The 12,983-nt window shown below is 34.2% G+C and overlaps 1 protein-coding gene across 1 annotated transcript in view; it reads left to right on the forward strand.

Moving 5' to 3' along the window:
• LOC111043539 (transmembrane protein 132E-like) overlaps positions 1-12,983 on the forward strand; it is a 312,195-nt gene that overhangs the window by 272,382 nt on the left and 26,830 nt on the right. Inside the window, exons 6-10 of the mRNA XM_039436095.1 lie at positions 526-751; positions 5,062-5,205; positions 7,503-7,705; positions 9,763-9,916; positions 11,336-11,518. Coding sequence (XP_039292029.1) covers positions 526-751; positions 5,062-5,205; positions 7,503-7,705; positions 9,763-9,916; positions 11,336-11,518 — 910 coding nt within the window. The remainder of the gene's footprint in view (positions 1-525; positions 752-5,061; positions 5,206-7,502; positions 7,706-9,762; positions 9,917-11,335; positions 11,519-12,983) is intronic.

A 12,983-nucleotide genomic window follows, 5' to 3' on the forward strand; every position in this document is an offset into this window, starting at 1 on the left:
TGTTTAATTAAAGATGAATATAACTCTATCTCACTAAAATCAGTATCTGAAATGTTTCTCATGTCTTTTATTGAAAACCAGTGCGTTTAATTGGTATGTATCTCTTTTTTGTCACAAACCCAGATGAACTACATTACTTCTTGTTTGTAGAGCGGAAGAAATTGACAATTTCATTGGTATTTCTTGCTTGTTTGTAGAGCGGAAGAAATTGACAATTTCATTGGTATTTCTTGCTTGTTTGTAGAGCGGAAGAAATTGACAATTCATTGGTATTTCTTGCTTGTTTGTAGAGCGGAAGAAATTGACAATTTCATTGGTATTTCTTGCTTGTTTGTAGAGCGGAAGAAATTGACAATTTCATTGGTATTTCTTGCTTGTTTGTAGAGCGGAAGAAATTGACAATTTCATTGGTATTTCTTGCTTGTTTGTAGAGCGGAAGAAATTGACAATTTCATTGGTATTTCTTGCTTGTTTATAGAGCGGAAGAAATTGACAATTTCATTGGTATTTCTTGCTTGTTTGTAGAGCGGAAGAGGTGCTAACATTCCTGGTACAAGTGTTAGACGAGGGTGCCGATCTATGGGACGAGGGTCGGCTGGTGTGGACCGTTCGCTACTTCACAGACAGCACCAACCCGAGCCGGCAGCATCACGCCTTGAGACCGCAGCGGGATGACGACACCCGGCGCAAGATCACTGCGCGGCTAGAAGTGCATAAGGACGACATACAGGCTGTGTTGCCCATATCCAAGGTCAGTCACATACGAGGGACCAGTACAGTTCGCAAAGGAATGCTCTCTGTAGTGAGGTCCACGTTATAATGGCAGTGGTGAATGATGGGAGAACAGCGATATCGATTCTCTGCCTTGCCACTGCCTTTTATAGAGGACAGTTGATACCAGTATATCTAATGAAATATTAACTGTTCATTATTGTTTGAAATAATCAATTATATTTTATTTTTCAAGACAATATATCCCTCAATGATTAAATAATGATTTTTCACAACTGATATTAAATATTTCGTGAATTTTATCAATCTGTATTATTTTATGGCAAATAAATGAATTTGAATTAATTTTAATATTGGGGCACCGAGCTTCGCTCGTTATTTTAATTTATTGATAAACAGAACCATAGCCTACTATACTGTATAGTAGTAAGTCATGACAGAACACAATTCTCTAAAATGATCGTGTTTATATTTTACAGCTGGCTATACGTCAGCTTATGAATTTCGGGGATGCGATATTTGGATTTTCTACAAAATCACTCGCACACTTTTTATTATCCACAGACGACGAAAGTCTCAGGTGTTTCAGCCAAGGATGAATTATCCTTTTAATGTCGTTCCAAATTTTGTGAAAATCATTAGAGCCGTTTCCGAGATCCGTTGAACATAAATAACCAGCTATATAAATATAAACAGATATACAGAAATTGCTCGCTTAATATAATAGGATTTCTACATTCTACATTGTTAAGGACCAATCTGGCAACGTTACGGAGCTAGGAAAGGATAGTGCTATCTGCTTTGTCGAATGATAGACAAGAATAGCAACACCAAAGTTAATCAAGTACTGCCATTATAACGAGGACCTTACTATAATTTTAAAAATTTCAAGTATTCGTAATCAGTATTGAATAAAACTACAGTGAATATCGTTATTAACTTGTCGTGACCTTCAAGGAATCATGGATTTGCAAATAACAGTGAAAATGTAGTTTTCGCTCCACTTGGATGTAATGAGCTGGTTTCCATGCGTCATATGGAGGCCGAAAATGATTGTTTTCTGACCAGGCCGGTAAAATTTTTACGGAAAATGAGACATTTCCGGCTCGAAATCGGTTTTCAAGTCCGAGGCCGTAGGCCGAGGACTAGAAAAGATTGAGAGCCAGAAACACATTTTTTCCCGTGGTGCGAACGCTATTTTTCGCCACACAGAAAAATAAAACAATAAATATATATGAGAATGGTTGTTTATTGGGCACTTCCAAAAGCAAAACTGGAAGGTCATAGCTCTAGCGAATCTGAAGTCATCTGAATATCAGGAAATTGTCAAAGTATTTTTATTTTTTATTCTGATTTGTCTAAATAACCTAAAATGTTATGTTCAAATATTTTTAATATGGGAGGTTGAGCTTATACTTTTTTATTCTTTCTAATGACAATAAGATGATATTATGTCAACAATGCTTGTTGTCGTCAACTGCGGAAGTTTAGGTTAGAAGTACTATCCTACTCTGAAAATTGAATTTGAATAGTTTATAATATATCTTATCTGTATTTCATTCATCCAAATAAATTGATAGTATCTTATTGCAGAATACTTTATTCAATTCTAGAAGCATAAACTATTTTGTAAACACGTTCAGCACCAAGGATATTGCCAAAGTAGTTCCAAAATTATCCATCAGATTTCGTGATAAACGAAGTACTATTAGGTTTGAGGTTAGATTCTATTATACTCTGAAAATTGAATTTGAATAGTTTATAATATCTTATTTGTATTTCATTCATCCAAATAAAATGATTGTATCTTATAGTAAAATACTTTATTCAATTCTAGAAGCATAAACTGATTCCGTATCATAAACTATTTTGTAAACACGTTCACATCAAATCAGAATCAGCTGACTTCAAGGTTATTTTACAGCCCTGGGGCCGTAAAAATTTTACCGGCCTGGTCAGAAAACAATCACTTTCGGCCTCCATATTATGACGCACGTAAACCAGCTCATTACATCCAAGTGGGGCAAAACGTGTTTACAAAATAGTTTATGAAGCGGAATCAGTTTATGCTTCTAGAATTGAATAAAGTATTTTGCAATAAGATACTATCATTTTATTTGGATGAATGAAATACAAATGATATATTATAAACTATTCAAATTCAATTTTCAGAGTATAATAGAATCTAACCTCAAACCTCATAGTACTTCGTTTATCACGAAACATGGTGAATAATTTTGGAACTACTTGGGCAATATCCATGGTGCTGAACGTTTTTACAAATAATTTATGTAACGGAATCAGTTTATGCCTCTAGAATTGAATAAAGTATTCTGCAATGATATGCTATCATTTTATTTGGATGAATGAAATACAGATAAGATTTATATTATAAACTATCCAAATTTGATTTTCAGAGTAGGATAGAACTTCTAACCTAAACTTCCCAAGTCGATGACAACAAGCATTGTTGACGTTGACATACAGATTGGCCAAATTTCAAGTGTGCTAAAACAGCTGATCAAAAAACTTTTCATTATTTATGTTTATTATTCAATAATTAAAACATTTATAATAATATCATCTTATTGCCATATGAAAGAATAAAAAAGTATAAACTCAACCTCCCACATAATTGAAAATAATCTTTTAGGTTATTTAGACAAATCAGAATAAAAAATGAAAATACTTGGACAATTTCCTGATATTCAGATTACCTCAGATTTGCTAGAGCTATGACCTTCCACTTTTGCTCTCGGAAGTGCTTAATGAACAATTATTCTCATATATATATATATATATATTTCTACATATATATACATTTCTACTATATATATATATTTGTATATTTCTCTGTGTGGCGAAAAATAGCGTTCGCACCACGGGCAAAAATGTTTTTCCGGCTCTCAATCTTTTCTAGTCCTCGGCCTAGAAAAGTATCATTTTCGGCCCTAGGTGCGAAATATACTATTCCATTAGTTGTAGCTGGAATATTCTCACTCAGCCCGGCCGAGTGAGTATTAATTATACCATTAGAACTTATGGAATTATTTTTTAACTGTTTACGGTCTGCGAATCCAGCCATTTTTCAACTGTTCACGGTCTGAGAATCCAGCCATTTTTCAACTGTTCACGGTCTGCGAATCCAGCCATTTTTTAACTGTTCACGTTCTGCGAATCCAGCCATTTTTTAACTGTTCGCGGTCAGCGAATCCAGCCATTTTTCAACTGTTCACGTTCTGCGAATCCAGCCATTTTTCAACTGTTCACGGTCTGAGAATCCAGACATTTTTCAACTGTTCACAGTCTGCGAATCCAGCCATTTTTTAACTGTTCACGGTCTGCGAATCCAGCCATTTTTCAACTGTTCACGGTCTGCGAATCCAGCCATTTTTTAACTGTTCACGTTCTGCGAATCCAGCCATTTTTTAACTGTTCGCAGTCAGCGAATCCAGCCATTTTTCAACTGTTCACGGTCTGCGAATCCAGCCATTTTTCAACTGTTCACGGTCTGCGAATCCAGCCATTTTTCAACTGTTCACGGTCTGCGAATCCAGCCATTTTTCAACTGTTCACGGTCTGCGAATCCAGACATTTTTCAACTGTTCACGTCTGCGAATCCAGCCATTTTTTAACTGTTCGCGGTCAGCGAATCCAGCCATTTTTCAACTGTTCACGGTCTGCGAATCCAGACATTTTTCAACTGTTCACGGTCTGAGAATCCAGACATTTTTCAACTGTTCACGTCTGCGAATCCAGCCATTTTTCAACTGTTCACAGTCTGCGAATCCAGCATTTTTCAACTGTTCACAGTCTGCGAATCCAGCCATTTTTCAACTGTTCACGGTCTGCGAATCCAGACATTTTTCAACTGTTCACGGTCTGCGAATCCAGCCATTTTTCAACTGTTCACGGCCTGCGAATCCAGCCATTTTTCAACTGTTCACGGTCTGCGAATCCAGCCATTTTTCAACTGTTCACGGTCTGCGAATCCAGCCATTTTTCAACTGTTCACGGTCTGCGAATCCAGCCATTTTTCAACTGTTCACGGTCTGCGAATCCAGCCATTTTTTAACTGTTCACGGTCAGCGAATCCAGCCATTTTTCAACTGTTCACAGTATGCGAATCCAGCCCAAGCGATAGTCACTACACTGCACTACTAGACCTCACTATAGTACCCTAATGGAATTTATTTAAAAGATTAGGTTAACCAATCCCATCATAAGAATACTTTATTTTACTTGAAAATTTAGAAACTAATGTCATAATAATAACCAATGATATTTGAGAGAAGATAACTTTTACTGATTTGTTAATTTTGTTTTTAGAACTGGGAAGTGATGAACACGGCAGTGCTCACAGGCAGACAGGTGTCACAGGCTATGAAGGTGTTCATAGTGAGTCAGGCAGGCAAGGTGGCTGACGTCACGCTGCAGTCATCCTGTCACTCCGAGGACGAAAGCATATTGAAGGTAAAGCTAAACATTTTCTAGTAGAAATTTGTCACGTACGTGAATCATCTACAAAGCGCAAATTATAGTTCAATAATATACAGTGAACATCAGTATTCTGCCCTTGGGCGGGTCCATACATGATACCTCCTTCTCCATTCCTCCCTGTCCTGTGAACAGGTATCTTCAGCATGAATTATTTCCCCTCCTCCCTGACATGATGTCAGGGACATCATGAAGATGAAGATGATTTTCATGTCAGGAAGATGGTGGATGATCCACCACCATCTTCTCTCGCCTCGACAGTGATAGAATATAGAATAGAACAGAATATCTTTATTAACCTCAATTGAACCTCACAATTTCACAATAGGCTAGTCAACACAATACAATGCAGCACAATAGAGTTTGTGGATTTGAGTGAAAATATCAATATTTTTTGCAATTGTGTAGGAAGAATTTTGTTTGGATTTGTATTTGGAAATTGATCAATCTGATAAATTCAAAATTGAAGTAGATACATTTTTTGGACTCAAAATTGTGTATGAATCAAGTTATCATTTAAGTTACGTAAGTAGCATAACCTTTAGACTGTGTATTCCAAATTAAGGTTTGAAGCAGTTTTGGGCAAATGCCTGTTGTTTTTACCTGAATTGTATTTGCATATGAATGAATAAATAAATAAATACAATAAAAACAATGTTTATACAACACAACATTAAGGCTGTGCAAAGGCTAAAAATAAACTTCCTACTCGTGATATTTTTCAAAGTTTTTCGATTTGTATATCATCAAGCTATCAAAATGGAAAAGTTTTCTCAGTAAAACATTTTTTCCGATCATTAATTTTGAGATATGAGCGCCTGAAGTTTGAATTTTTGGGACAGAACATTTCAAATTCGATAAGATAAATCCATGAGATTTAGAGGATGGATTCTTCATGGTATTGTTGATCTAGTAAAACAAAAATTTTCTGAAAATATCAATTTTTGGAAAAGTTATTCAATTTACCAAAAATAACTAATCTAAAAGTTATTTTTGATTATTTTTAGTAAATTGAATAACTATCTTAAAAATTGATATTTTCAGAAAATTTTTGTTTTACTAGATTAACAATACGATGAGGAATCTATCCTCTAAATCTCATGGATTTATCTCTTACCGAATTTGAAATGTTCTGTTCCAAAAATTTAATCTTTAGGCGCTCATATCTCAAATCAAATCAAATCATTCTTTATTGTTGCAAAACATTACGGTACAATAATGTTAAAAACAAACGTCATATAAGTTAAAAGAAAGTCAGTTATACAAAAGTCCAGAATTATACAAAAGAAATAAAGACCGTCAAATTCCTAATAGCCTAGCTAGTCAAAACAATCTTAAAAAGTAATGATCAGAAAAAAAATCCTGATAAAACTTTATCATTTTGATACCTTGATGATATATATAAATCGAAAAACTTTGAAAAATATAACGAGTAGAAAGTTTATTTTCAGCCTTTGCACAGCCTTTAACTGCCACAGTACAGTATATTGGACTCAAATTTACCTTATTCATATACTGTAATACATTATTTTTCAATATTGATTTCAAAATCCCTTAAATATAATTTCTCTCCATACATTCGTTGATAAAGTAGAAGGGATTATTTAAGAGGAATATTTCCAATACATTTCTGGAAGAAACCTTCTATTATTTTTGTAGTTCGCTACCTCAAGTTCTCTGTAATCCTCATAATTTTTATGGTTTAATGTCGTTGACTAGGGCTAGGGTGTTTAATTTAGTTTATTCTTAGCCACAGTCCATTGACTGGGGAATTTTCAGATTAGTGCTTCACCTTTAAGCTGGTCAATCTGCGTTTAAAATGAGATTGTACATCTAATTAAACAGTGGTTCAGTTTCGATTGTAACCTTAGACCAGATATAGAATATATCTAAGAGTATATCTGGTATATCTATATATTACCTAATATATATCAATAATCTAAATCTATATCTATATAGAATATAATATATATTCTATATATAATATTGCATATTATATATTGATAAAAATAGATTATATTATAATATTATCAAAATAAATGTATGATATTTACTGTTAATGACAATATACAACAGTTACTGTGACTGTTCTCAAGAATATAGAATATATATCATCTATATAGAATCTATATCTATAGAAATATCTATATATTCTATATCTGGTCTAAGATTGTAACATAACTTTAAACTATTGAAATGAATGAATTTGTTTGAATAATTACATTTCAACGATTATTCAATTTGACTGTTATTAATTTGAGTGTGATTGGCAGGTGTCGTCATCCTGTAGCTCGGTGTACGTAGACGGGTCTGAGATACGAGGCTCGTGGAATGCATCGGTGCTGGTGAAGTACGGCACTTACACGGGCCTGGCTCGCTTCCGCGTCTGGATGCCCGAGTTTCCGCTAGATGTCAGCGTCGCCGACTTCCGGTTGAGTCAGGTCAAGGGCTGGCGGGTGCCTGACGAACTACCTAGGTATACTAAACAAACTATAACTGTTTCATTTCATTATACTTATGAGCATTTACCTTTTTTCATTACGCTGTTAGAACAGGTGCCTCGTTAACAAGGAGTTCAAAATAAGTTTGAAATGGAATGAAACTTATTTATTAAGGGGGGTTTACATTGTCAAGTCTACTTGGATTCAAGTTTTTCAACGTTTGAGATGATTGGGTGATTTTGAAAACAGTCATAACGATTTTGTTGAAGACTTCAAGTTAGCATACATAAGCTCAAAAGCATTTAATTATAAATTAGAAAATCTAATCAACCTTAAAGTTTTCTTCTTACTTTGAATACTTTTCTATGTAAGCGGGTCATTCACTATCCGTTTTTTGTCCAACATAAATCGACGTCGGGCCGTGAATGGAGTTATTGTGGGCGGGGCGAATGTTACCGTAACTCGAATAATCCTACCTCGCAAGGTCAGCCGCCTATTCAGGTTGGATTTGGAACGTGAGTCAGGATGTTGGACTAGCCTACCAGAGCGTGAAAGATCCAACGTGATTGGATAATGTAGTTGGATCATATTGTTGGATAGAAAAAAGCCCGCTCAAGTTATTTTTATACATTCTGAATTGACTGGCAACTGGTTTTATCTCATTATCTCATTTGTAGGATATATTGTATCTTCAAGATTCAAGTTGAATGCAAAAGTCAAACATGTAAGCAATTCATGTACAATTATAGTGTTTACCACACTTTTCATCTTAATAGGCCACTTGTTTCATGTCTTTGATTTTTTCTTTCTTGATAAGAATGACAGAATTATTGAATTGAATCACAATAAATTATCTGAACACATCAAGTTTCATTTCAAATATCATTATTCGTGATTGAAATGAACCTTTATGATTATAGCACATATTATTGTTAATTCTTGTTTTATGTTGACAATTTCAATGTATTACTGTACTTTCCTTGCCCTATTACCATAGGTGAGGGAAGTATTGCTTTCCAAAAAATAAAGGTACCCTAATTTCATGTTTTCTATACGTTTCAAGGTCCCCTGAGTCCAAAAACATGATTTTTGGGTGTTGGTCTGTGTATGTGTATGTCTGTGAACACGATAACTCCACTCCTAATCAATCGATTGACTTGAAATTTTAAACTTAAGGTCCTTATACCATGAGGATCCGACAATAAGAAATTCAATAAAATTCAATTCAAAATGGCGGATAATTATTACTAAAAAAACTATGTTTTTCACGGTTTTCTCGAAAATGGCTCTAACGATTTTCTTGAAATTTATACCATTGATAGCTATTAATAAGCCCTATCAACTGACACGAGTCTCATTCATGGGAAAATTGCAGGAGCTCCGTAATATTCTTGAGAAAAATGGCGGATAATCACTAAAAAAACATGTTTTTCACGGTTTTCTCGAAAATGGCACTAACGATTTTCTTCAAATTCATACCATTGATAGCTATTTGTCAGCCCTATCAACTGACATGAGTCTCATTCATGGGAAAATTGCAGGAGCTCCGTAATATTCTTGAGAAAAATGGCGGATAATTACTAAAAAACCATGTTTTTCACGATTTTCTCAAAAATGACTCGACCGATTTCTTCAAATTCACACCCTGTATAGTTATTTATCAGCTCTATCAACTGGACGAGTCTACTTTCTGGGAAAGTAATGGGGGGTCCACCCCATCCTTGAGAAATGGACTTTGTAACCTCCTTCTCGTGCATGAGGTAGGTAGGTAGAGCTTCAGGTAGGTAGGTTCTTCATAAAAAGAACACATAATCGAGATATTTCATCTGTAGAACAGCTGTTTTGACGACTTTTAAAAAAATCATCGAATTTCAGAAAATTTACACAAAGGAAAAAGTACTTTGAAAACAATTATTATTATATATACACAAATACAGAAGTCTGATCGTAGTTTCAAATGATATGTTACCGCCAATCGTCATTATGTTATTCCCCTAAATTATCCTCGTTTAAAGATGGGGCTTACAGTTCAGTGAGCAAGGAAAGTTGTGTGAGTGTACCACACCAATTTTTTTTGGATTGTTGATTGCAGATCGTCCGGAAAAATCAAGAGGAGTGTTGATGAGCAGCGCTGGGATGAGATAGACGGTCACAGCAACGAGATGATCACTGAGGATGTGGGCAACTCAGTCGATGACGACAAGAACTCTGCCTGCAAGCTCAGATTCCAACAGAGTCCAGTCGAGGTAACTACAAATTCATTCAAAATTACACAACATTTAAAACTTTCGCCAAAGTAATTCCACTGTTTCCATAGATTCAAATTCATTTTAATGATCATGCCGATTTGAAATATCTTTGTTCTCAATGTTCATAAACTACGTTACCTGAAATTTGAGAACATTGGTACAGAACATCTCTATTCTGGTACGAGAGGTAGACTGCTGTGTTAGACCTCAGAACTCAACAAACTATTATTACACTATTTTTTTAACCTGGCGGGGTCTTCCATTTCCTCAAATATTGCCTTATAGATAGAAAGAAAAATAAAAAATCTCAGTACCCTTTTTGAATTATTTAATAACAAGATGTTTAAACATTGATGCCATTTTCAAGAAAAATGGACTTGAAAATGGCATCAATGTTGAAACATGTTGTGATTAAATAATTCAAAAAGGGTACTGAGATTTTTTATTTTTATTTCTATATATATTACAAGTAGCTTAGCCCTATACAGAAAAGAGATAAATTGCCTTATAGATTTAGTAGTTTACAATATTCTATTTTGACTTGGAAAAATGTACTATAATGTCACTTTTTCTATATAAAAAAGTTGCAGCTCAGTTGCAGAAAGTGCAGCTTGAATGCGCAATAGAGGATATATTATAATATTTTGTAATATATTAGTGAGTCTATTGTTCACAATTTTGAGTAAGCGTAAGTCTGTGTAGTCAGGACTTCCTATATAGGCCTACTACCGGAGGAGGTAGATATAGTATTTTTTATAGAGTTTTCACGAGGTCCTGGTGTAATGAAATATTATTTTGTAGTTTCTATTTTTCTATGGTTGCAATATTACACTCTGACCACATGTAATGGAGTGAAAAGAGAGATAAGTGAGTAATATAAGTGTGTGAGAGTAATGTAAGTGAGAGTAAAGAGTGTTATGAATTTGAGTTTTCAATAATTACTATAGTGAGGTCCACGTTATAATGGCACGTTGCCGATCCTCTGTCTTGTCAATGCCTTCTGTAGACGTTAACTGATACAGGTTTTATAATATTAATAGAGTATAACTGTTCATTCTCGTTTAAAATAATCAGTTATATTTTATTAAGCAAGAAATTATATTTTTCAATAATTTAATCATGAATTTTCATAATTAAGATGAAATATTTTGTTAATTAATCATAATAATAATAATAATTATATCATTAATTTTGCATTGTTAAAATACGATCTGGCAACAAAGCAAAGTGAGAAAGAGATAGCACTATCCGCTATGTTGAATGATAGACAAGGATATCAATACCATTGCTAATCAAACATCGCTATTATAACGTGGACTTCACTATAGTACGGTATAATTATTACTATGTGTTGAAATTAATTTAATTGCATATTTAAAGGTTTATGCTTAATTTAGTTTCAATTTCTCCTCATAGGTTTACGCGCGATTCCTGGCAGCCGACCACGATTCTGGCCGAATGAGCTATTTTGTGAGTAGACGCACCTGGCTGCGCGTCACCGACCTAGTTATGTCGCTACTGCGCATCTCGGATCCCCGTATTGCGTCACTACACGGTCACATTGTGCAGGGCAGGAGTATTGGTCGCACTGAAGTGCAGGTTGGTATTTTCGTGAAAATAAAAAAATCATTTATTAATCTCATTTAATGACAAAATTACGTAGTCAAAGAAAATCCAGGTATATCCCTTACTATTTCACACAAAAATCAAAAACACAATATAATGATCGGGAAAGAAAAAACAGGTTATTGCCCAAAACTTTTTCAATTTCCTAATTCAGTTTCAAATTGTGCAAATATTATACATAGGTTATGTCCATTTTAATTTTCTACACCAATCACAATCTGAGAGTATAGATTAGAATAAAACAAACAATTTTAAATTTTGATAGATTGATAGTAAAACTTTTGTAAAAACTTTAAATTCACAAAATAAAGAATAAAACCACTTAAATTTTGAGCTCGAAAACATTATTAAATTTATAATAACACAGTATTGAAATGAAATATTTATTGTATTAAAGCTGCGTGAGTAGCTGGCTGGCACCTTATCTTATCAAAATTACTGCTCGCTATCTGACAATTCGAGCTATGCCAGCCCGCTTACGAAATGTGTTGTCACAGTATACAGTATTCTATTTTGACTTGGAAAAAACTACTATAATGTCACTTTTTCTATATAAAAAGCTGCAGCTCAGTTGCAGAAAGTGCAGCTTCAATGCACAATAGAGGATTTATTATAATTTTTTTAAATATATAAGTGAGTCTATTGTTCACAATTTTGAGTAAGAGTAAGTCTATGTAGTCAGGCCTTCCTATATAGGCCTAATACCGGAGGAGGTAGATATAGTATACAGGAGGTCCTGGTGTAGTGAAATATTATTTTGTAGTTTCTATTTTTCTATGGTTGCAATATTACACTCTGACCACATGTAATGGAGTGAAAATAGAGTTAAGTAAGTGAGTGATGTAAGTGTGTGAGAGTAATGTAAGTGAGTGTAAAGAGTGTTATGAATTTGAGTTTTCAATAATTACTATAGTGAGGTCCACGTTATAATGGCACGTTGTCGATCCTCTGTCTTGTCAATGCCTTCTATAGACGGTAGCTGATACAGGTTTACTGACGTAATATTATAACTGTTCATTCTCGTTTAAAATAATCAATTATATTCTATTAAGCAAGAAATTATATTTTTCAATAATTTAATCATGAATTTTCATAATGAAGATGAAATATTTTGTTAATTAATCATTAATTCTGCATTGTTAAAATACGATCTGGCAACAGAGCAAAGTGAGAAAGAGATAGCGCTATCCGCTATGTTGAATGATAGACAAGGATAGCAATACCATTGCTAATCAAACATCGCTATTATAACGTGGACCTCACTATAGTACGGTATAATTATTACTATGTGTTGAAATTAATTTAATTGCATTTTTAAAGGTTTATGCTTAATTTAGTTTCAATTTCTCCTCATAGGTTTACGCGCGGTTCCTGGCAGCCGACCACGATTCTGGCCGAATGAGCTATTTTGTGAGTAGACGCACCTGGCTGCGCGTCA

This window comes from Nilaparvata lugens, chromosome 10 (assembly GCF_014356525.2).
Source record: "Nilaparvata lugens isolate BPH chromosome 10, ASM1435652v1, whole genome shotgun sequence".
In the NCBI taxonomy this organism is placed as follows: domain Eukaryota; kingdom Metazoa; phylum Arthropoda; class Insecta; order Hemiptera; family Delphacidae; genus Nilaparvata; species Nilaparvata lugens.